Source organism: Delphinapterus leucas, chromosome 17 (assembly GCF_059928025.1).
Source record: "Delphinapterus leucas isolate spDelLeu-1000000601 "Yukka" chromosome 17, BTC_Dleu_Yukka2, whole genome shotgun sequence".
NCBI lineage: Eukaryota > Metazoa > Chordata > Mammalia > Artiodactyla > Monodontidae > Delphinapterus > Delphinapterus leucas.
The window spans coordinates 37,941,909-37,966,923 of NC_143145.1; the positions used below are offsets into that span (position 1 = coordinate 37,941,909).

At 38.2% G+C, this 25,015-nt stretch overlaps 1 protein-coding gene across 14 annotated transcripts in view; it reads right to left on the reverse strand.

The window, feature by feature from the left end:
* The window catches only part of VPS13B (vacuolar protein sorting 13 homolog B), a 795,150-nt gene that overhangs the window by 302,340 nt on the left and 467,795 nt on the right, over window positions 1-25,015 (reverse strand). For 13 of the 14 annotated variants that reach the window (XM_089898526.1, XM_089898529.1, XM_089898532.1 and 10 more), the window contains one exon: window positions 20,217-20,420. The exons of the other annotated variant lie outside the window; for it this stretch is intronic. In XM_089898526.1, the coding sequence (XP_089754652.1) occupies window positions 20,217-20,420 (204 nt within the window). The remainder of the gene's footprint in view (window positions 1-20,216; window positions 20,421-25,015) is intronic. 14 annotated transcript variants of the gene reach the window in all.

Here is a 25,015-nt window from a genome sequence, read left to right on the forward strand (position 1 = left end):
AGGAGAATTCAACACCATTATCAAATTCATTACCAAGAACTTCTGATAATGGAATTTCCACATATGGAAAATACAATAAATTTCTTTAAAATCATTAAAGACATATAGGATGGAATGAAAAACAGGAGGTACTATCAAAAAAGGTAAAACGGATTTGAAAAACAACCAAATAGAGTATCCAGAAATAAAAAATGTAGTTACTAAAATTAAACATATAATAGATGGATAAACAGAATTTTAGATATAACTTAAGAAAAAATTAGTAAACTAGAAATACTACAGAGAAAGATAGACCAGAAGATACTTAAGACTTGTGGTAATCAACTGAGATAATCCCTTAGAGTGGATATTCCTAAATGTAAAAAACAGTAATATTCAAACACATTTATTATAAACAATAAATATATATAACATACTTTTTGGAAAATTATTGGTTATAATTTTATTAACTATACCTATTTTTACAGATTTCTCTTATTTTTAGATAGTCATAAGGATAAGTCATTTGATTTGTAAGGTAACTTTAAAAATCAAATATTTAGTTAAGAGTTGAAGATCATTTTAGTGTGTGTGTGTGTGTGTGTGTGTGTGGTTTTTTTCTTTTCCTTCCAAGAGGAACACTATCTGGTGACTTTCTAATGCAATTAAAATAAAATGTATGATATACGATTATGATGATTATATTCAACTTAAATATTTTATGAGATTTTGAGTGCCTATTGTCTGCAGTAACTATGCTAAGATATAAAGAAGAGTAAGGCTGGACAAGACACATCTTTATCCTTTAACCTCTATGTCACCTTTTCAAGTTGTCAAGGATACCTTCAGCCAATATATAAGGTAGAGAATATTTGCTGGCTGTTGGGAAGTATAAACTAACTGCTCCTTCCTGCTGTACCAGGTCGCCTTTTCCCTTCACACTCAGTTCCCAGGTACTTCAAGCAGCAGGAGAAAACACATTCTCTCACGTAAACCCACGAAAAAGTTTAAGGGGGTTATTATAAAATCATACAATTTAAGAAGGTTTAGATCACCCCAGGCATTAATCGATAAACTATGGGAATTAGACTAACTTCTGTTTTATAATTTTGCTTAGGCATTAGCTTGACATCCTTACAAATAAAGACAAAAGTGATGGTTTTCAGGTGGAAGAGTAAAAACAAAGAAAATGCTTTCCTTCCACATTCTTGTATATGATTTCAGGTACAATTCTGGAAAAATCTCATGTTTGATGAATCACAAATCAAAATATGCAAGGGCTCCTATGAACATGTGGGTAATACTTTACTTCAAAAAGTAAAAATGGGAGGAGACCTTCAAGATGGTGGAGGAGTAAGACGTGGATATCACCTTCCTCCCCACAAATACATCAGAAATACATCTACACGTGGAACAACTCCTACAGAACACCTACTGAACGCTGGCAGAAGACCTTAGACCTCCCAAAAGGCAAGAAACTCCCCACGTATCTGAGAAGGGTAAAAGTAAAAAAGAAAAAACAGAGACAAAAGAATAGGAACAGGACCTGCACCAGTGGGAGGGAGCTGTGAAAGAGGAAAGGTTTCCACACACTAGGAAGCCCCTTCACTGGCGGAGACGCGGGGTTGAGTGGGGGGGAAGCAGCTTCGGAGCCACGGAGGAGAGCGTAGCAACAGGGGTGAGGAGGGCAAAGCGGAGAGATTCGCTCACAGGGGCCCGGTGCTGACCAGCACTCACCAGTCTGAGAGGCTTGTCTGCTCACCTGCCAGGGCGGGCGGGGTCTCAAAGCTGAGGCTTGGGCTTCGGAGGTCGGATCCCAGGGAGAGGACTGGGGTTGGCTGCCTAAACACAGTCTGAAAGGGGCCAGTGTGCCACAGCTAGCCGGGAGGGAGTCTGGGAAAAAGGTCAGAACTGCCAAAGAGGCAAGAGACTTTTTCTTCCCTCTTTGTTTCCTGGTGTGCGAGGAGAGGGGATTAAGAGCGCAGCTTAAAGGAGCTCCAGAGACGCTCGCGAGCCGTGGCTATCAGCACAGACCCCAGAGATGGGCATGAGACACTAAGGCTGCTGCTGCAGCCACCAAGAAGCCTGTGTGCGAGCACAGGTCACTATCCACAACCCCCTTCCGGGGAGCCTGTGCAGCCTGCCACGGCCAGGGTCCCGTGATCCAGGGACAACTTCCCCGGGAGAACGCATGGCACGCCTCAGGCTGGTGCAACGTCACGCCGGCCTCTGCCGCCACAGGCTCACCCCGCATCCGTACCCCTCCCTCTCCACAGACTGAGTGAGCCAGAGCCCCCTAATCAGCAGCTCCTTTAACCCCGTCCTGTCCGAGCGAAGAACAGACGCCCTCAGATGACCTACATGCAGAGGCGGGGCCAAATCCAAAGGTGAACCCCGGGAGCTGTGCAAACAAAGAAGAGAAAGGAAAATCTCTCCCAGCAGCCTCAGGAGCAGTGGATTAAATCTCCACAATCAACTTGATGTAACCTGCATCTGTGGAATACCTGAAGAGACAATGATTCATTCCAAATTGAGGCAGTGGACTTTGGGAGCAATGATATATATATATATTTTCCCTTTTTGTCTTTTTGTGAGTGTGTACATGTATGTGTCTCTGTGTGATTTTGTCTGTATAGCTTTGATTTTACCATTTGTCCTAAGGGTCTGTCTGTTTTTTGTTTTTGTTTTTTTAGTATAGTTTTTAGTGGTTGTTATTACTGGTGGATTTGTTTTTTGGTTTGGTTGCTCTCTTCTTTCTTTCTTTCTTTTTCTTAATACTTTTTAATCCTTTTTTATTTTTAATAACTTTATTTTATTTTATTTATTTATTTTTCTCTTTCTTTTTTTCAACCTTTTATTCTGAGCCATGCGGATGACAGGGTCTTGGTGCTCTGGCCAGGTGTCAGGCCTGGGCCGCTGAGGTGGGAGAGCCGAGCTCAGGACACTGGTCCACCAAAGACGTCCCAGCACCACATAATATCAAACAGTGAAAATCTCCCAGAGATCTCCATCGCAACGCCAAGACCCAGCTCCACTCAATGACCAACAAGCTCCAGTGCTGGACACCCTATGTCAATCTACTTGCAAGACAGGAACACAACCCCACACATTAGCAGAGAGGCTGCCTAAAATCATAATAAGGCCACAGACACCCCAAAACACACCACCACACATGGACCTGCCCAGGAGAAAGACAAGGCCCAGCCTCACCCACCAGAAAACAGGCACTAGTCCCCTCCACCAGGAAGCCTATACAACCCACTGAACCAACCTTAGCCACTGGGGACAGACACCAAAAAAAATGGGAATTACGAACCTGCAGCCTGCGAAAAGGAGACCCCAAACAGTAAGTTAAGCAAAATGACAACACACAGAAATACACAGCAGATGAAAGAGCAAGGTAAAAACTCACCAGACCAAACAAATGAAAGGAAATAGGCAGTCTACTTGAAAAAGAATTCAGAGTAATGATAGTAAAGATGATCCAAAATCTTGAAAATAGAATGGAGAAAATACAAGAAATGTTTAATAAGGACCTAGAGGAACAAAAGAGCAAATGAACAATGATGAGCAACACAAGAAATGAAATTAAAAATTCTCTAGAAGGAATCAATAGCAGAATAACTGAGGCAGAAGAACGGATAAGTGACCTGGAAGATAAAATAGTGGAAATAAGTATTGCAGAGCAGAATAAAGGAAAAAGAATGAAAAGAATTGAGGACAGTTTCAGAGACCTCTGGGACAACATTAAACACACCAACATTCGAATTATAGGGGTCCCAGAAGAAGAAGAGAAAAAGAAAGGGACTGAGAAAATATCTGAAGAGATTATAGTTGAAAACTTCCCTAATATGGGAAAAGAAATAGTTAATCAAGTAAGCAAAGAGAGTCAATACAGGATAAATCCAAGGAGAAACACGCCAAGACACATATTAATCAAACTATCAAAAATTAAATACAACGAAAAAATATTAAAAGCAGCAAGGGAAAAACAACAAATAACATGTACGGGACTCCCCACTGGGTAACAGCTTATCTTTCAGCAGAAACTCTGCAAGCCAGAAGGGAGTGGCAAGACATATTTAAAGTGATGAAAGGGAAAAAAACTACAACCAAGATTATTCTACCCAGCAAGGACCTCATTCAGATTTGATGGAGAAATTAAAAGCTTTACAGACAAGCAAAAGCTAAGAGAATTCAGCACCACGAAACCAGCTTTACAACAAATGCTAAAGGAACTTCTCTAGGCAGGAAACACAAGAGAAGGAAAAGACCTGTGATAACCAACCCAAAACAATTAAGAAAATGGTAATAGAAACATATATGTAAATAATTACCTTAAATGTAAATGGATTAAATGCTCCAACCAAAAGACGTAGACTGGCTGAATGGATACCAAAACAAGATTCGTATATATGCTGTCTACAAGAGACCTACTTCAGACCTAGGGACACATACAGACTGAAAGTAGAAGGGATGGAAAAAGATATTCCATGCAAATGAAAATCAGAAGAAAGCTGGAGTAGCAATTCTCATATCAGACAAAATAGACTATAAAAGAAAGACTAGTACAAGAGGAAAAGACAGACACTACATAAAGATCAAGGGATCAATCCAAGAAGAAAATATAACAATTGTAAATATTTATGGGCTTCCCTGGTGGCGCAGTGGTTGAGAGTCCGCCTGCCGATGCAGGGGACATGGGTTTGTGCCCCTGTCTGGGAAGATCCCACGTGCTGCAGAGCAGCTGTGCCCGTGAGCCATTGCCGCTGAGCCTGCGCATCCGGAGCCTGCGCTCTGCAACGGGAGAGGCCACAACGGCGAGAGGCCCACATACCAAAAAAAAAATTTATGTACCCAACATAGGAGCACCTCAATACATAAGGCAAACGCTAACAGCCATAAAAGGGAATATTGACAGTAACACAATCATAGTAGCGAAGTTGCACACCCCACTTTCACCAATGGACAGATCATCCAAAATGAAAATAAATAAGGAAACACAAGCTTTAAATGATACATTAAACAAAATGGGCTTAATTGATATCTATAAGACATTCCATCGAAAAACAACAGAATACACTGTTTTTCCCAAGTGTCATGAGACATTCTCCAGGATAGATCGTATCATGGGTCACAAATAAAGCCTTGGTAAATTTAAGAAAACTGAAATCGTATCAACTATATTTTCCAACCACAAAGCTATGAGAGTAGATACAAATTACAGGAAAAAAAATCTGTAAAAAATACAAACACATGGAGGCTAAACAATACACTACTTAATAATGAAGTGATCACTGAAGAAATCAAAGAGGAAATCAAAAAATACCTAGAAACAAATGACAATGAAAACAGAACAACCCAAAACCTATCGAATGCAGCAAAAGCAGTTTTAAGAGGGAAGTTTATAGCAATACAATCCTACCTTAAGAAACAAGAAACATCTCACATAAATAACCTAACCTTAAACCTAAAGAAATTAGAGAAAGAAGAACCAAAAAACCCCAAAGATAGCAGAAGAAAAGAAATCATAAAGATCAGATCAGAAATAAATGAAATAAAATGAAGGAAACAACAGCTAACATCAATAAAACTAAACGTAGATTCTTTGAGAAGATAAACAAAATTGATAAACCATTAGCCAGACTCATCAAGAGAAAAAGGGAGAAGACTAAAATCAATAGAATGAGAAATGAAAAAGGAGAAGTAACAATTGACACTGCAGAAATACAAAAGATCATGAGGGATTACTACAAGCAGTTCTAGGCCAATAAAATGGACAACCTGGAAGAAATGGACAAATTCTTAGAAAAGCACAACCTTCCGAGACTGAACCAAGAAGAAACAGAAAATATAAACAGACCAATCACAAGCACTGCAATTGAGACTGTGATTAAAAATATTCCAGCAAACAAAAGCCCCGGACCAGGAGGATTCACAGGTGAATTCTATCAAACATTTAGAGGAGAGCTAACACCTATCCTTCTCAATCTCTTCCAAAATATAGCAGAGGAAAGAACACTCACAAACTCATTCTATGAGGCCACCATCACCCTGATACCAAAACCAGACAACGATGTCACACACAAAAAAAACTACAGACCAACATCACTGATGAACATAGATGCAAAAATCTTCAATAAAATACTAGCAAACAGAATCCAACAGCACATTAAAAGGATCATACACCATGATCAAGTGGGGTTTATCCCAGGAACGCAAGGATTCTTCAATATATGAAATCAATCAATGTGATAAACCATATTAACAAATTGAAGGAGAAAAACTATATGATTATCTGAATAGATGCAGAAAAAGCTTTCGATAAAATTCACATCCCATTTATGATAAAAACTCTTCAAAAAGTAGGTATGGGCGGAACTTACCTCAACATAATAAAGGTCTTATATAACAAACCCACAGCCAACATCATTCTGAATGGTGAAAAACTGAAAGCATTTCCACTAAGATAAGGAACAAGACAAGGTTGCACACTCTCACTACTATTATTCAATATACTTTTGGATGTTTTAGGCACAGCAATCAGAGAAGAAAAAGAAATAAAAGGAACCAAATCGGAAAAGAAGAAGTAAAAATGTCACAGTTTGCAGATGACATGATACTATATATAGAGAATCCCAAAGATGCTAGCAGAAAACTACTAGAGCTAATCAATGTATTTTGTAAAGAAGCTGGATATAAAATTAATGCACAGAAATCTCTTGTATTCCTATACACTAATGATGAAAAATCTGAAACAGTAATTAAGGAAACACTCCCACTTACCACTGCAACAAAAATAATAAAATACCTAGGAACAAACCTACCTAAGGAGACCAAAGAACTGTATGCAGAACACTGTAAGACACTGATGAAAGAAATTAAAGATGATACAAACAGATGGAGAGATATACCATGTTCTTGGACTGGAAGAATCAACATTGTGAAAATGACTGTACTACCCAAAGCAATCTACAGATTCAATGCAATCCCTATCAAGCTACCAGTGGCATTTTTCACAGAACTAGAACAAAAAATTGCACAATTTGTATGGAAACACAAAAGACCCCAAATAGCCAAGCAATCTTGAGAACGAAAAAAGGAGCTGGAGGAATCGGGCTCCCTGACTTCAGACTATACTACAAAGCTACAGTAATCAAGAGAGTGCGGTACTGGCACAAAAAGAGAAATACATATCGATGGAACAGGATAGAAAGCCCAGAGATAAAGCCACACACATATGGTCCCCTTGTCTTTGATAAACAAGGCAAGAATATACAATGGAGAGAAAACAGCCTCTTCAATAAGTGGTGCTGAGAAAAGTGGACAGCTACATCTAAAACAATGAAATTAGAACACTCCCTAACACCACAGACAAAAATAAACTGAAAATGGATTAAAGACCTAAACGTAAGGCCAGCCACTATAAAACTCTTAGAGGAAAACATATGCAGAACACTCTATGACATAAATCACAGCAAGATCCTTTTTGACCCACCTCCTAGAAAAATGGAAATAAAAACAAAAATAAACAAATGGGACCTAATGAAATTGAAAAGCTTTTGCACAGCAAAGAAAACCATAAACAAGACAAAACAACAACCCTCAGAATAGGAGAAAATATTTGCAAATGAAGCAACTGACAAAGGATTAATCTCCAAAATTTACAAGCAGCTCATGCAGCTCAATAGCAAAAAAGACAACCAGTCCAAAAATGCGCAGAAGACCTAAGTATACATTGCTCCAAAGAAGATATACAGATTGCCAACAAACACATGAAAGAATGCTCAACATTATTAATCATTAGAGAAATGCAAATCAAAACTACAATGAGGTATCACCTCACACCAGTCAGAATGGCCATCATCAAAAATCTACAAACAAATGCTGGAGAGGGTGTGGAGAAAAGGGAACCTTCTTGCACTGTTGGTGGGAATGTAAATTGATACAGCCACTATGGAGAACAGTATGGAGGTCCCTTAAAATACTAAAAATAGAACGATCATATCACCCATCAATCCCACTACTGGGTATACACCTTGAGAAAACCATAACTCAAAAAGAGTCATGTACCACAATGTTCACTGCAGCTCTATTTACAATAGCCAGGGCATGGAAGCAACCTAAGTGTCCATCGACAGATGAATGGATAAAGAAGATGTGGCACATATTTACCATGGAATAAAACTCAATCATAAAAGGAAACGAAACTGAGGTATTTGTAGTGAGGTGGATGGACCTAGAATCTGTCATACAGAGTGAAGTAAGCCAGAAAGAGAAAAACAAATACCGTATGCTAACACATGTATATGGAATCTAAAAAATAAAGAATGGTCATGAAGAACCTTGGGGCAGGATGGGAATAAAGATGCAGACCTACTATAGAATGGACTTGAGGACACGGGGAGGGGGAACGGTAAGCTGAGACAAAGTGAGAGAGTGGTATGTACATACATACACTACCAAATGTAAAATCGATAGCTAGTGAGAAGCAGTCGCATAGCACAGGCAGATCAGCTCGGTGCTTTGTGACCACCTAGATGGGTGGGATAGGGAGGGTGGGAGGGAGGGAGATGCAAGAGGGAGGATATATGGAGATATATGTATAGTATAGCTGATTCCCTTTTTATAAAGCAGAAACTAAAACACCATTGTAAAGCAATTATACTCCAATAAAGATGTTAAAAAAATATCAGAAGCAAATATAAAAAAAAAAAGTAAAAATCTAAGATAACAATGAATAGTCATGATCTCTCAGAATTAAGGCATTATTCATGCTTCAGGTACTTTAATAGCAACATAATGCCATACTTCCACATAGTCAATGTTACTTACCCTGTGGAGCACAGAACAGATAGATTTTAAGATTGTGTCAAATTCAAATTCAGCCTGCTAAGTAAACACAGTAATAACAATTTAAAAAAATCCTATCTGTGGGTCTTCCCTGGTGATGCAGTTGTTGAGAATCTGCCTGTCAGTGCAGGGAATGCGGGTTCAAGCCCTGGACTGGGAAGGTCCCACATGCCGCGGAGCAACTAAGCCCGTGCGCCACAACTACTTAGCCTGAGCTCTAGAGCCTGTGAGCCACAACTACTGAGCCCGAGTGCCACAACTACTGAAGCCCTCACACCTAGAGCCCATGCTCCTCAAAAAGAGAAGCCACTGCAATGAGAAGCCCATGCACCACAACGAAGAGTATCCCCCGCTCGCCACAACTAGATCAAGCCCTTGCGCAGCAATGAAGACTCAACGCAGCCAAAAATAAAATTAATTAATTAATTAAAAAAAAATCCTATGTGTGGTGAAAAAGGCCAAAGGGTAGTATATGTAATGTGGTCCATGTACATCAAAATACTCAAACAAATAAATATGTTCTATTTCTCTCAATAAAGTCAGAAAGGTAATTTACACAAGGAAATCAAACACAGATAGTGAGAGGGCCAAATAAAAGCATTTGCTATAAAAACTAAATTATTTATTTTTTAACTGTAGTTTTCAACTCCATTCAAATTTTATCTTTAAATATTACAAACAAGAAACTCATATTAACTTGGAGAATTAAGGCTCATTGGCATTTTCGGGAAATTACAAGATAAACTTTCCACACCATCCCACACACCCTGAAAGCTCTAATCACCATGTCAAACAGCAATAGTGATTTTAATGTGTAACCTGAACATGGCAGACATCAGTACAGGTTATTTTAGTTCTCATCACTTCATTACCTCAGGTTATAAAAATAAGCCCAGATGCAGTAAAAATGGTTGCTAAAAGAAAACAGGTGATTAACTAACAATGAACTTAGCATAAGAGTAAGGGGTCAGAGTACTGAGTACAAGAAAAGTAATTGACTAAGAGGAAGCAAACCGAGGTTCCACACTTAGCTGTATTTTTAAGTGACACTAGACAAGCAAAGGAATCTCCTCAAACTTAGTTTGCTGTAGTGGTTTTGTTCTGTAACTTGCTAAGAACGGTTCAGAGTTTAGAAAGAAAATTGCAAGAGAGTTGGAATGTGGAAGAGAAATAACAGACAATATTCTCTGACAGTCATACTGTTTTAAATAGCAGTGAAATTACGATGCAGAGGTACCAGCAGATTCCAGCTTGTCCTCACTCTACCCACCTTTGTGACTTGTTCCTGATTGTTGGCTCTGCTGGCCAATAGCAACTGCAGGCTCAACTCCAGAAGCAGAAGCAATAACCTCCCATGGACTTGCCTACCAGCCTTTGGTGCTCCCTCCAGCCACTGGACGTGCCTGGCTTCCCAGGTTCCCTGGGGTGCTACAAATTTTTACCCAGGTCACCCAGCTTCTTCCACAATTGGATAAGGTCTTACTCCTAAAATAAATCCCTTATGTTACAATACTTATAGTGGCTGTCCTGCCCTGATTGAACCCTGATGTATTCCGTCAGCTGAAAAATTAAGGTTTTGGAAGCAAGAGATCTGCGAGTTTTAAAATTTGATGATTCCTTATGCTTAACACTTCCCTGCTTCCTTCTCACAATCACTCACACAGAAGCACATTATGATTACAGACAAAATGTGAGTAATGTATCAGGAGGAATAAATGAAAACCATTATAAAGACTGCCATTTAATAACGGTTAAGGAAGGCGGTAAATTATTCTTCACTGTACATCTTTTGAGTTCTACCTGTAATACCTATTGAAAAACAAAAATCTAATGATATTATGGTTCTGTTTGTATTTCTGTCAAGATTAATCAGCAGAACTAAACAACATCAGATCTAAAAATTCTTGTCTTTATTTGAATCAGTATCCCTCAGGAACACTCAGATTCAGTCACTTGGTTTGTTAGCTTTACTTAATCATCTAATCATTTGATCTCTCATTATTTCACTCAAATCTTCACGAACTTCCTATTATGTGCCAAGCATGATACTATGTGCTTGGTATTCAGAAGTGAATAAAACATGCCAAGTTTTTATACTGCAGTAGCTTTCTTAGTTCAAAATGCCCCCTCCCCTCTCCTGCCACTCGTACTTTGTGGAAACAAATTCAAAAGCCATATATTCTGTGAAACCTTCCCTGAGAACCCACGCACAGAGTTAGTCATTCATTTCTTTCTTTTAATTCTCTATTTGTACCTACATCGATTTTATTTTAGTTTTATCTTTATTTTTTTAAGTTGTGAATATCCATTTAACGGAACATTTGGGGGCCAAGGATTTATAATAATAAGGAAAATTCCAACATTACAAGTGGAACATAATCAGCATGCAAAATTACACATAGCATTATCTAGCGACGGTGCTAGAGAGCCACGTGGGGTTCCATTTTTGGCACTTCCCCCTCCAATCTCCATTTAGCCCCTTCTAAATCACTCCACATTTTTTTTAAAACATCTTATTGGAGTATAATTGCTTTACAATGTTGTGTTAGTTTCTGCTGTATAACAAAGTGAATCAGCTATATGTATACATATATCCCCATATCTCTTCCCTCTTGCATATCCCTCCCTCCCACACTCCCTATCCCACCCCTCTAGGTGGACACAAAGCACTGAGCTGATCTCCCTGTGCTATAGGCTGCTTCCCACTAGCTATCTACTTTACATTTGGTAGTGTATATATGTCAATGCTACTCTCTCACTTTGTCCCAGCCTCCCCTCCCCCTCCCCAGGTCCTCAAGTCCATTCTCTACGTATGTGTCTTTATTTCTGTGCTGCCCCTAGGTTCATCAGAACCATTTTTTTTTTTTAGTTTCCATATATACATACATCAATTTTAGATTTATTTTATTCTTCTGTTTATGTGTTATGTCACATCTATTAGCCTGCGATGTCTTATATGCATGAAGTGTGTTTATCTCAATTTTGATGTGGCTTTTCTATAATCCTAAGTATATTTACTTATATCTATCAGAGGACTTTTCCACATTGTACCTGAATAGTTAATTAACCTGTCTGTTTTTCTGATTGGGTGATGGGCTCTGAAAGGGATAGACACATATTAGAAGTTATTTTATTTTGTATCTTTGGTGTAAAAGACATGCCATGGCATAAATTGGATGTTCAAAAGTTGGTTAATTTTTGACAAGGGTGCCAAGACCATTCAATGGGAAAAGAACGCTCTCTTCAGCAAATGGTGCTGGGACAACTGGATATCCAACATGCAAAAGAACGAGGTTGGGCTTTTATTACATACTGTATACAAAAATAAACAAAAAACATTAAAATAAATCAACAACCTAATTATAAGCACTAAACCCATAAGACTCTTAGAATAATACAGGGATAAATCTTCATGACCGTGAATTTGGCAATGGATTCTTAGATATGACACCAAAAGCATAGGCAACAAGAGAAAAAAATAGATGAGACTTTATTGAAGTTAAAAACTTGTGCATCAAAGATCATTACCAAGAAAATGAAAAGATCATTTGTAAATCATATATCTGATAAGGGTATAGTACTCATAAAAAATAAAGAACTCCTGGCCCAGATCAAGATGGTGGAACAGAAGGATGTGGAGCTCACCTCCTCTCACAAATAAATCAAAACTACATCTACATGTGGAACAATTCTCACAGAATACCTACTGAATGCTGGCAGAAGATCTCTTACAACCAAAGCCGCAAGAAATATCACCACGTAACCAGGAAGGACAAAAGAAAAAAACAAAAAGGAATCAGGACAGGACCTGTACTCCTGGGAGGGAGTTGTGAAAGAGGAAAGGTTTGCTCAACCTGGGAACCCCCTGCTTTGGCTGGGAGATCAGCTGGGATAGATAGGGAGCTTCAGAGGCTCAGAGGAGAGTGCAGCAGCCAGAGTACAGCAGGCAGAACAGAGAGACACCAGCACAGATGGTCCTGGCCCCCTCGATGCACTCCCAAACCTAAGACATGTGCCTGCTGGTGTGTGCGGGGACTGGGGTGTTGAAACTCGAGCTTCAGCAGACAGACTCGGGAGAGGACTGGGGTTGGCTGGACGGAGACAGCCTGGAGGGACTGGAGTGTGGTCTGAGCCACAATATCCTGGTCCGCTGTTGCTAATACATTCTCTGAAGGGAGGGGTGGGGCCCCACCATAGCATCTTCATTGTTGGTGTGCTCACAGCAGGCACAGCTACACATCTACAAGGCCTGGGAGCATGCAAGTGCCAGTGGTTGCCCACACATGGAGGTGGGGCTGAAATCTGAGATGATGCCCAGGGGCTGCACTACTTCAGGGGATTTACTCCACTGGTGGCTTTGGGAGTGCAGTGCCTGCAGGACATCCAAGTGGATTACTAGCACTCCTGTGCCTGGGGATAAAACCTAATCTAGTAGTAATGAAAAGCAGACTAAATGACACAGAAGAATGAATACGTGATCTGGAAGAGACAGAATAATGGAAATTACCCAGTCAGAACTGCAGACAGAAAGACAAGTTAAAAAAAAAAAAATGAAAGCAACATATGAGATCTATGAGATAATATAAAGTGTGCCAGCCTACGCACAATAGCGGTTCCAAAAAGAGAAGGGAGAGAGAGGGGGATCAAACGTGTATTTGAAGATACTATGGGTGAAAAATTCCCAAACCTGGGGAAGTAAACGTATTCAAGTAAAGGAAGCACAGAGGGTCCCAAACAAGAGGAATCTAAACAGACCTACACAACGACATATCATAACTAAAATGGCAAAAGTTATAGAGAGGATTGTTAAGGCAACAAGAGAAAAACGAAGAGTTAGTTACAAGGGAACCCCCATAATACTATCAGCTGATTTCCTACAGAAATGTTGCAGACCGGAAGGGACTAGCAAGATATATTCAAAGTCCTCAAAGGAAAAAACCAACAACCGAGGATACTCTACCCAGCAAGATTATCATTTAGAATAGCAGAGAGAAAGAATTTCTCAGACAAGCAAGAACTAAAAGAGTACAGCAATACTAAAGCTATCTTAAAAGAAATATTGAAAGGTCTTCTCTAAATACAAAACAAACAAGAATCTATAGGAAAGAGAAAATCACAGTTGGAAAGTAAATCACTTAAATAAGCCAGTACATAGATTAAAAAAGAAAAATTTTCTGTGAAGGTGATAACTACAATGAACATCAAAAGGATAAACATGAAAATTTGTAAAAGAGAATACCAAAATCATAAAATGTGGGAGAAGGGAGTAAGAAAACGTAGACTTTTTTTTTCAGAATGTGTTTGAGCCTATATGACTGTCAGGCTAAAGCAAGCAGTTATAGTAATGGTTTAACATAACTGAAAAACTGGTAACCACAAATCAAAAACATACAATAGATTCACAAAAACCAAAAAGAAGAGAACACAAGCGTAGTACAAAAGAAAACCATCAAACCAGAAAAGGAAAAACAAAAAGAAAAAGAAGGGAACAAAGAAGAAATACAAAATCAACTGGAAAACAAGGTTTAAAATGGCAATAAATACATACCTACCAATATTTACCTTAAATGTCAATGGACTAAATGCTCCAATCAAAAGACACAGAGTACCAGATTGGGTAATGAAACAAGAGCCTACAATATGCTGCCTACAAGAGACCCAGTTTAGGGCAAAGGAAACACATAGACTGAAAGTGACAGGATGGAAAAAGATATTTCATGCAAATGGAAATGACAAAGTGAGGGTAGTAATACTCATATCAGACAAAATAGACTTTAAAACAAAGGCCATAGAGAAAGATAAAGAAGGACAGCATATAATACAAGAAGAAGGTATTATACTCATTAACATACATGCACCCAATATAGGAGCACCTAGATACATAAAACAAATACTAATAGACATAAAGAAAGAAACTGACAGGATACAATAATAGTAGGAGAGTTTAACACCCTAATGACATCAATGAACAGATCTTCCAGTCAGAAGAATCAATACAGCAATAGAGATCCTAAATGGCACAATGGAACAGATAGACTTAATTGATATTTTCAGGACATTACATCCAAAAAAACCAGAATACACATTCTTTTCAAGTGCACATGGAACATTCTCGAGGACAGACCACATAGTAGGACACAAAACAAGACAACAAATTTAAGAGGACAGAAATTATTTCAAGCATCTTTCCTGTCCACAATGGCATGAAACTAGAAATCAACCACAGAAAGAGAAACAAAAAAAATGATTACATGGAGACTAAACAACATGCTACTAAAAAAAACCAATGATCAATGATGAAACCAAAGGGGAAATAAATACCTTGAGACAAATGACAATGAAAACACAACCATAGGCTTCCCTGGTGGCGCAGTGGTTGAGAGTCTGCCTGCCGATGCAGGGGACACGGGTTCGTGCCCCGGTCTGGGAAGATCCCACATGCCGCGGAGTGGCTGGGCCTGTGAGCTGTGGCCACTGAGCCTGCACGTCCGGAGCCTGTGCTCCGCAATGGGAGAGGCCACAACAGTGAGAGGCCCGCGTACCACCAAAAAAAAAAAAAAAAAAACACAACCATACAAAATCTATGGGATGCAGCAAAAGCATTTCTAAGAGGGAACTTCACACAGATCTTCCTCAAAATCAAGAAAATCTCAAATATACAACCTAACCTACCACCTAAAAGAATTAGAAAAAGAACAAACAAAACCTAAACTCAGCAAAAGGAAGGAAATAATAAATAACACAGAGGAAACAAATAAATTAGAGATTAAAAAAAATAGAAAAAAAATCAATAAAAACAAGAGCTGGTTTTTCTTCCTTTTTAAAAAATATTTATTTATTTATTTCATTGGACCAGGTCTTAGTTGCAGCACGTGGGATCTATGCTGCCATGTGCGGGATGTCAGTCGTGGCATATGGGATCTTTTGGTTGTGGCATGTGGGATCTTTAGGTGTGGCATGTGGGATCTTTAGTTGTAGCATGCAGGATCTTTAGTTGCAGCATGTGGGATTTAGTTCCCTGACCAGGGATTGAACTTGGGCCCCCTGCCTTGGAAGTGTGGAGTCTTAGCCACTGGACCACCAGGGAAGTCCCAAGAGCTGGTTCTTTGAAAGGGTAAACAAAATTAAAAGACCTCTGGACAGGCTCACCAAGAAGAGGGGACACAAATAAACAAAATAAGAAATGAAGGAGGAGAGATAACAACTTATACCACAGAAATACAAAAAAAAAAAAAAACCCTAAGAGAATACTATGAACAATTATATGCCAACCAAATGGACAAGCTAGAAGAAATGCACAGGTTTCTAGATACATACAGCCCACCAAAACTGAATCAAGAAGAAATAGATAATTTGAACAGACTGATGAGTAGAAGTGAAATAGAATCTGCAGTTAAAAAAGAAAAATCCTTCCAAACAAAAGTCCAGGACCAGATGGCTTCACTGGGGAATTCTACCAAACATACAAAGAACTTATATCAATCCTTCTCAAATTCTTCCAAAAGACTAAGGAGGAGGGAACACTCCCAAAGTCATCCTATGAAGCCACCATCACCCTGATACCAAAACCAGACAAAGACACTATCAAAAAAGAAAATTACAAATCAATATCTTTGATGAATATAGATGCAAAAATTCTCAACAAAATATTAGCAAACCAAATGTAACAACACATAAAAAAGATCACACACCATGATCGAGTTGGATTCACCGCAGGGTCACAAGGATGGTTCAACATATGCAAATCAATCAACATAAGCAAATACACCACACATCAACAAAAGAAAAGACAAAAACCACATGATCATCTTAATAGATACACAAAAAGCATTTGACAAAATTCAACATCCACTCATGATAAAACCTCTTACCAAAGAAGGTATAGAGGGAACATATCTCAACATAATAAAAGCTAATTTATGACAAGCTACATGCTCAATGGGTGAAAAGCTGAAAGCCTTCCTGCTAAAAATCTGGAACAAAACAAGGATGCCCACTCTCACCACTTCTATTCAACACAGTATTGGAAGCCCTAGCCACAGCAATCAGACAGGAAAAGAAATAAAAGGTATCCAAATTGGAAGGGAAGAGGTAAAACTGTCATTATATGCAGATGACATGATATTATATATAGAAAACCCTAAAGACTCTACACAAAAACTGCTAGTACGGATAAACAAATTCAGCAAGGTAGAAGGATACAAGATTAACATACAGAAATCGGTTTCATTTCTTTACACTAACAATGAAATATCAGAAAGGGAAAGTAGAAAACAATCTTTTAAAATTGCATCAAAAAAAAATCTAGGAATAAACCTCATCAAGGAGGTGAAAGACTTATATGCTGAGAACTATAAAACAATGATAAAGGAAACTGAAGATGATTCAGATAAATAGAAAGATAGCCCATGCTCTGGGACTGAAAGAATTAATAGTTAAAATGGCCATTCTACCCAAAGCAAACTACAGATTTAATGTGATCCCTTTCAAATTACTCATAACATTTTTCACAGAACTAGAACAAATATTTCAAAAATTTATATGGAACCATAAAAGTCCCAGAATTGCCAAAGCAATATTGAGGAAAAAGAACAAACCTAGAGGCAAAACCCTCCCAAACTTCAGACATTACTACAAAGCTACAGTGATCAAAACAGTGTGGTATTGGCACAAGAAACAGGCATATGGATCAGGGGAGTGGAATAGAGAGCCCAGAAATAAACCCACATACCTATGGTCAATTAATCTTCGACAAAGGAGGAGAAGTCTCTTTAGCAAGTGGTGTTGGGAAAGCTGGACAGCTGCATGTAAATCAATGAAGTAGAACACTCCCTCACACCCTACACAAAAATAAACTCAAAATGGTTTAAAGACTTAAATATAAGACATAAAAGTCTTAGAAGAGAACATAGGCAAAACATTCTCTGACATAAATCATACCAATGTTTTCTTAGGTCAGTCTCCCAAGGCAAAAATAAACAAATGGGACCTAATCAAACTTATAAGCTTTTGCACAGCAAAGGAAAGCATAAACAAAATGAAAAGACAACCTACAGACTGGAAGAAAATGTTTGTAAATGATGTAACTGACAAGGGCTTAATTTCCAAAATATACAAACAGCTCATACAACTCAATAACAAAAACAAACAAACAACCCAATCGAAAAATGGGCATAAGACCTAAATAGACATTTCTCCAAAGAAGACATACGGATGGCTAATAGGCACATGAAAAGATGCTCAAGATCGTTAATTATTAGAGAAATGCAAATCAAAACTACAATGAGGTATCACTTCACACCAGTCACAATGGACATCATTAAAAAGTCTACACAAAAAAGAGGTAAAGAAGATATCTCTTCTTTCATGCATCTGTTTAAGGAGAAATGATGTTTTGCATCCTAAATTTAGTTCAGAGAATCTGATTTGATAAAATATTGAGACCTTTCATAATATTTTTATTTTCTCGTGTCATAGGGAAACTTGTATGAATATTTACATCTATTGCTAACTTGTTATCTATGTAAGCAAATCTGTACTTGAAAATATGACTTGAATAAAGAGTCTCAGAGACTCTAAGACTTTACAAATTATTGCCATGTTCTGTGATTACAATTTTCAAAAGGAAACTGAAATTCTGATTGGTTACCTTACTAGCCATTTTTTGTAATAGGAATAACAGTGTAACTGGAATCTCTATATTTCTAAACTGTATAAATTCTTGTAAATTTCTTCTGTCTGAACAGAATAAAATAATTGGCACTCCCTCCCCGCACCAAAAAGACTTCTACACATAATAAATACTGGAGTGGGTGTGGAGAAAAGGGAACCCTCCTACACTGTTGGTGGAAATGTAAATTGGTGCAGCCTCTATGGAAAACAGTATGGAGCTTCCTTAAAAAACTAAAAAAAGAGTTGCCATATGATCCACCAATCCCACTCCTTGGCATATATCCAGACAAAACTCTAATTCAGAAAGATACATGTACCCCAATGTTCATAGCAGCACTATTTACAAGAGCTAGGACATGGAAGCAACCTAAATGTCCATCGACAGATGAATGGATAAAGAAGATGTGGTACATATATACAATGGAATATTACTCAGCCATTAAGAAGAAAGAAATAATGCCATTTGTAGCAACAGGGATGGACCTAGAGATTTTCATACTAAGTGAGGTAAGTCAGAGAAAGACAAATATCATATGATATCACTTATATATGGAATCTAAAATATTGTACAAATGAACTTATTTACAAAACAGAAATAAACTCAGACATAGAAAACAAACTTATGGTTACCCAAGGGGGAAAGGGGATAAGCGGAGGGATAAAGTAGGAGTTTGGGATTAGCAGATACAAACTACTATATATAAAACAAACAACAAGGTCCTACTGTATAGCACAGAGAAATATTCAATATCTTGTAATAAACCCTAATGGAAAAGAATATAAAAAAGAATATATATGTATATGTATAACTGAGTCACTTTGCTGTACACCAGAAACTAACACAACATTGTAAATAGATTTACTTCAATAAAAATTTTAAAAATTTAAAAGTTAAATAAAAAAAGAACTCCTACAAATCATCAACTAAAAGACAACTCAATTTAAAAATGGGCAAGGGACTTCCCTGGTGGCACAGTGGTGGTTAAGAATCTGTCTGCCAATGCAGGGGACGTGAGTTTGAGCCCTGGTCTGGGAAGACCCCACATGCCACGGAGCAACTAAGCCCGTGTGCCACAACTACTGAGCCTGCACTCTAGGGCCCATGAGCCACAACTACTGAGCCCATGTGCCACAACTACTGAAGCTCGTGCACCTAGAACCCGTGCTCCGCAACAAGAGAAGCCACTGCAATGAGAAGCCTGCGCACTGCAACGAAGAGTAGCCCCCACTCGCCACAACTAGAGAAAGCCTGCACACAGCAACAAAGACCCAATGCAGCCAAAAATAAAAATTATTAAAACAAAGGGCAAAGACTTGAATAAACATTTTTTTCAAAGAAGATCTACAAAGGCAACAAGCACAAGAACCTGATAAGGAAAGACTTTAAAAAAATCTGACTTTGAATATAATGGATTTTAAGGGAAAATGTGAATGAATCCTTAGCCTGAAATGGAAACTTTCATCAAATAACAAGCTTTTAAAAAAAAATTCTGACACGACCTTAAATTTGTAATAATTGCAGTTTAACAGTGGTAGGACTAGCAGGTTTCCAAGCAAAATCATCAGCTACAATTACAAAATATATTTAATGATCATCATGAAATGCAGAATACCAAAACACTTAGGTTGGGCATGCTAAAGACTGTATCATCAATTGCTCTTCTGTCAATGAAATATTAGAACATGGAGAAAGCTTCTCAACCATTTCCCACCTGCTGGCCATATTCCACTCAAGGGCTGGATTCTGAGAATTTCTTTCATTCTCTGTTAGCACCCCTCCTGTGCCACTTTCCTTCTCTGGTTTTAGTTGATCCCACTGCGCAGTACCAATATTGATGGACTGCAGATCTATTTGGTATTGTCGGTCTTCAATTTCTGATCCAGGGTCTCGAAGAATTCCTAAATTCAAGGCTCTCCTGTAAAGGCAGCGAAAAAAAGTGAATAGATAAAATAAGTATTCTATGTTTACTTTGCTCGCTAACATCATGTTATTACCTTTTATTTCCTTTGGATTACTGGGTTAATCGAATCTATGAGGCAGGTATTAGAAAGTTACCACATACTAATAACTTGAAAACATACCCAAAACTTAGCACTTAACAGTATCTACCCTATAATGATTTCTTACATTATTCCCAGCACTGCTATTTTTCTAAGTACTTTCACATTTATGATTTAAATCCTTGAGATGTTGTGAGGTCATATTATTATCTCCATTTTTACTAAAGAGAAAATAATGCAGAGAGGTTGAAAGACTTAGCCAAAGTTACTGAGCTACTATGTGGACAAAATTGCAACTTAAATCCAGGGTCTTGCCTCAAAACCCTGTCTTCTTTGCAACGCTAAACACCTACTTTCCCTTCCTCAGCACTCTGATGTCTTGTTAGGAAAGGTGACGAAGACTTTCTAATCTATTTAACTCCCCTACCTTTTGCCTTTGGTCCTTTATATAACCCATCATCATACAGACTAAATTGTTGACAAGAGTACATTGCTTATTGATGTAGAAACACAGTAAGGATTACTGGTCCATATAGAGTTGGAACTTTGATCTTATTGGACCCAAGGCTAAGCAAATGAATAAAATTATCAGCAGCTTAAAGCTAGATTAGAAGAAGTAAATGGTTAAATGTTTCATGAAGGTTTTAGACTGAAAATAGCAAGGCAGTGTGGTAGGGTGGGAAGAAAAGCATTCAGGATTCGGAAGCCGGATAAGACTGAGTTTGTAATTTTTTAGTTATGTTGGTTCACAGATGCTTTAAAGTGAGTAATCAAAAGGAAAGTAACATTTGTCCCCCATGAAAGTTTCAATCAACACAAAAGTGAAATTACGTAGAGGATAAAAATAGTTTTACTAGTATAGATACAATTGCAGTGATTAGAAAAGAAATACAATTAATTATATCAATTGAATACTAATAAAGCTAATTAGTGGAGGGAGAAGGGAGGGAAGCACTGAGTCCTAGTGTGAAAACTACAGAGAGACAGTATGAATGTGATCAAGACTACCTCTTGTCTAAGTAAACAGTGTGGGTCAGGCCCAGAATCTTGTCAAATACTGATGGAAGGTGGATGACCACTGAGACTCAAGATGGCAGATGTCTGGGCCAGATGCGCAGGAATGGAGATGGCATGCATTAGGCCAGGGAAGGTGAGGGCTAAGGCTAATGAATTCAAGTGAAGAGAGGAGCAGGGAGAGGACTGCAAGTGAATGAACAGGCAGCTCAGGTAGGGAAATATCACAAGGTGTTAACGACAAAAAAAAACAAACAAAAAAGAGAACAGGGAAACAAACAGGCATTGGTCAAGAAGTCATAGTGGGAACCAGAGAAACTGAATGAATGGACTCTCATTATTCCTAAGGTAAGAGCTGAACCTGGTTTTTGTTTTCTTTTTTTTAACTTAGAAAATTACAATCTAGGAATGGACATGCAAGGAAAGGTGGATTGAAGTTTTACATGAACCCAAGAATTGCCTTAAAAATAGGGCCCATAAAATCGGCCATGAACCCTTTCATTTTGCCTTAATGAAGGCAAAGAAAAAAGGAGTGAATGGGGGTGCAGGTGAGAGGGAGCAACATTGTGAGTACACCTATTTCGGTCAAATGCTCTCCTTTCATTTGAATATTGGTGTAAACCTGTTAATTCTAAAGGCACAGCTCGAACTTCACTTTCTATGAAGCCTTTCCTGACCACCATTTCTTCAAACTCCCTTCCTCCCAAATCTGTGCTCTTAGGGTCCTTCTGTACTTATAAGTACAAGAATATCACAATGACCTGTCGGTCTTTCTCAATATAGCATACATTTCTTTTTTTTTTTTTTCCCTGCGGTACGCAGGTCTCTCACTGCTGTGGCCTCTCCCGTTGCGGAGCACAGGCTCCGGACGCGCAGGCCCAGCGGCCATGGCTCATGGGCCCAGACGCTCCACGGCATGTGGGATCCTCCCGAACCGGGGCACGAACCCGTGTCCCCTGCATCGGCAGGCGGACTCTCAACCACTGTGCCACGAGGGAAGCCCCTAGCATACGTTTCTTGAAGTCAGAAACTACATCTCCTAGTAAGCAATCAGTAAATGCTGTTTCAATTCACTGATTTGAACTGACACAAATGTTTACAAATCTCAAGTGGAGAATCTATCTGTCCACAGCAATAAGAACACATAGTCTTTAGACAGTAAACTGCTGCTGCAGGGCCACATAAACTCTGACATACAGCAAATATCTTTGGCAGTGGGTGGCCTAGCTTATTTCCCTAGATTATCATTCCCCATATAAAAGTTATATTTACTTATTTTAAACTAGCCAATGCTTTCTACAATTTACATAAATTCCCTAAGCCTACTTTTAAAGAAAAAATACTTATAAGAATCCCTTTGAAGGAAGAAAAAGTATGTTTGGAAATAAAATTAGTACTATATTAAAAGACAAACAAAGCAACCTAGCCCAACATTAACATCAGCCTTTCTATTTTTCTTGGCACTTGCAGAAACTGCAAAGTCATAAGATAAAAACCAGAGAAACACCAAATGTCATTAGTTTTCACCTACGCTTGAAATGCCCCATGTTTACTCTTGGCCTTAAATCAAGCTATTTTCCTCCTGTCATCTGTCTGTGGAAAACATGACTTTCCACGGGTTCTTCTTCTCATGTAAAAATGGGTTGTATATTGAGCAATAGCTTAATACTTCTAAACATGCTAATTTCAAACTTTTAAGTTTTCTAAGAACCAGGGTTTGAGATTTTATACTTTTCTTTCTGTTCGCTTTTGAAATTGAAAAATATACTTGTCATTTTAACCTGATTTGAAAGTTCAGAGAAATGTACAGTATATGGGTATATAAATCCAACTTAAAAGTTAACTGCAAAACCATTTAAATCTGAGATGTAGAAAACAGGATAAGCAAAAGACTTATGTGAACTCTGGTCTCAGATTTTTCAATGATCCATGAGCTTGGAGAAATTATTTAACTTCTCTGTTTTAATTATTTCAATATTAAAACTATTATAGAAACAAATAAAATGTATGACTGAAAATTAAACTATTCATAAAGAGGTCCATTATAAATTTTATGACCATTCCTGAAGTACATTATCTTATATGGTTTTGAATGAATAATATATCTAATTGTCAACTAATCATAGATGCATGGCACCATGATAAAACAAAGTCAACTTTTCTAATTATGAAAAAAATTTAATGAAAACTATAAAGATAAATGCTCTTTAATATTTCCATGGTTACCTGTTTCCAAAATATGGCATATTAGAAAGTCAGAGTGAATCTTCTGATTGAAACAAGTAAAATGCTTGCAGACAATTTAAAGCATCTTTTTAAACACATTTCAGAGCTGGAAGTAGAGAACAGAAGGTGCAAAGCCACCCCAAAAAAGTGAAATTAGGAACACTAATAAATAAGCACCTGCCAAAGCCAGCTTTTGCTCTTAGGGTTTCTGCTGAATTCTGTAGAGAGTGATTTTCTGATAATCACACAGGAGGAGATAAAGCTCAAGGCCCACCTAAGGAGATGGATGAATCTATTTATAGGAGACTGCATAAAAAGCGGGGGTCACGAAGGGCTACATCAACCTTCAAAGGGTGAATTAAAAACAGCTCTCCTAGGAAGACTTGTGATAGAACAGTTCTGTGTCTTGACTGTGACGGTGGTTACATGAATGTACATATGCGGTAAAACTGCACTAAACTAGACACACATATAGACATATAAATACAAATGATTAAAAATAAAACTGGTGAGGGGAGTCCCTGGTGGTCCAGTGGTTAGGGCTCCATGCTTCCACAGCAGGGGGCACGGGTTCGATCCCTGGTCAGGGAACTAAGATCCTGCATGCCACATGGCATGGGCCAAAAAACAAAACAACAACAACAAAAACCTTGCGAAATCTGAATGCAATTGTGGATTGTACCGATGTCAATTTCCTGGTTTAGATATTGTCTTATAGTTATGCAAGAAGTTATGCAAGATCTGAAACCATAAAACACCTAGAAGAAAACACAGGGGTATCTGCTCTATGACACTGGTCTTGGCAATGATTTTTTGGATTTGATACCAAAAGCAAAGGTAACAAAAGCAAAAATAAACAAGTGTGACTATATCAAACTAAAAATCTTCTACTCAGCAAAGGAAACTGCCAACAAAATGAAAAGGCAACCTCTAGAATAAAAATATTTCAAGTATATGTCTGATAAGGGGTTATACTCAAAATATAAGAGGAACTCATATAACTCAATAGCAAAAAACAACCCAATTAAGAAAACCAGCAAAGGATCTGAATAGACATTTTTCCAAAGACATGTAATTGGCCAAATGGTATTGATACATGAAAAGGTGCTCACTAATCATCAGGAAAATGCAAATCAAAACCATAATGAGACATCACCTCATACCTGTTAGGATATCTATTAGCAATAAGACAAGGGATAATAAATGCAGGGAGGATATGGAAAAAAGGGAACCCTTGTACACTGCTGGTGGGAGTGTAAACTCATACAGC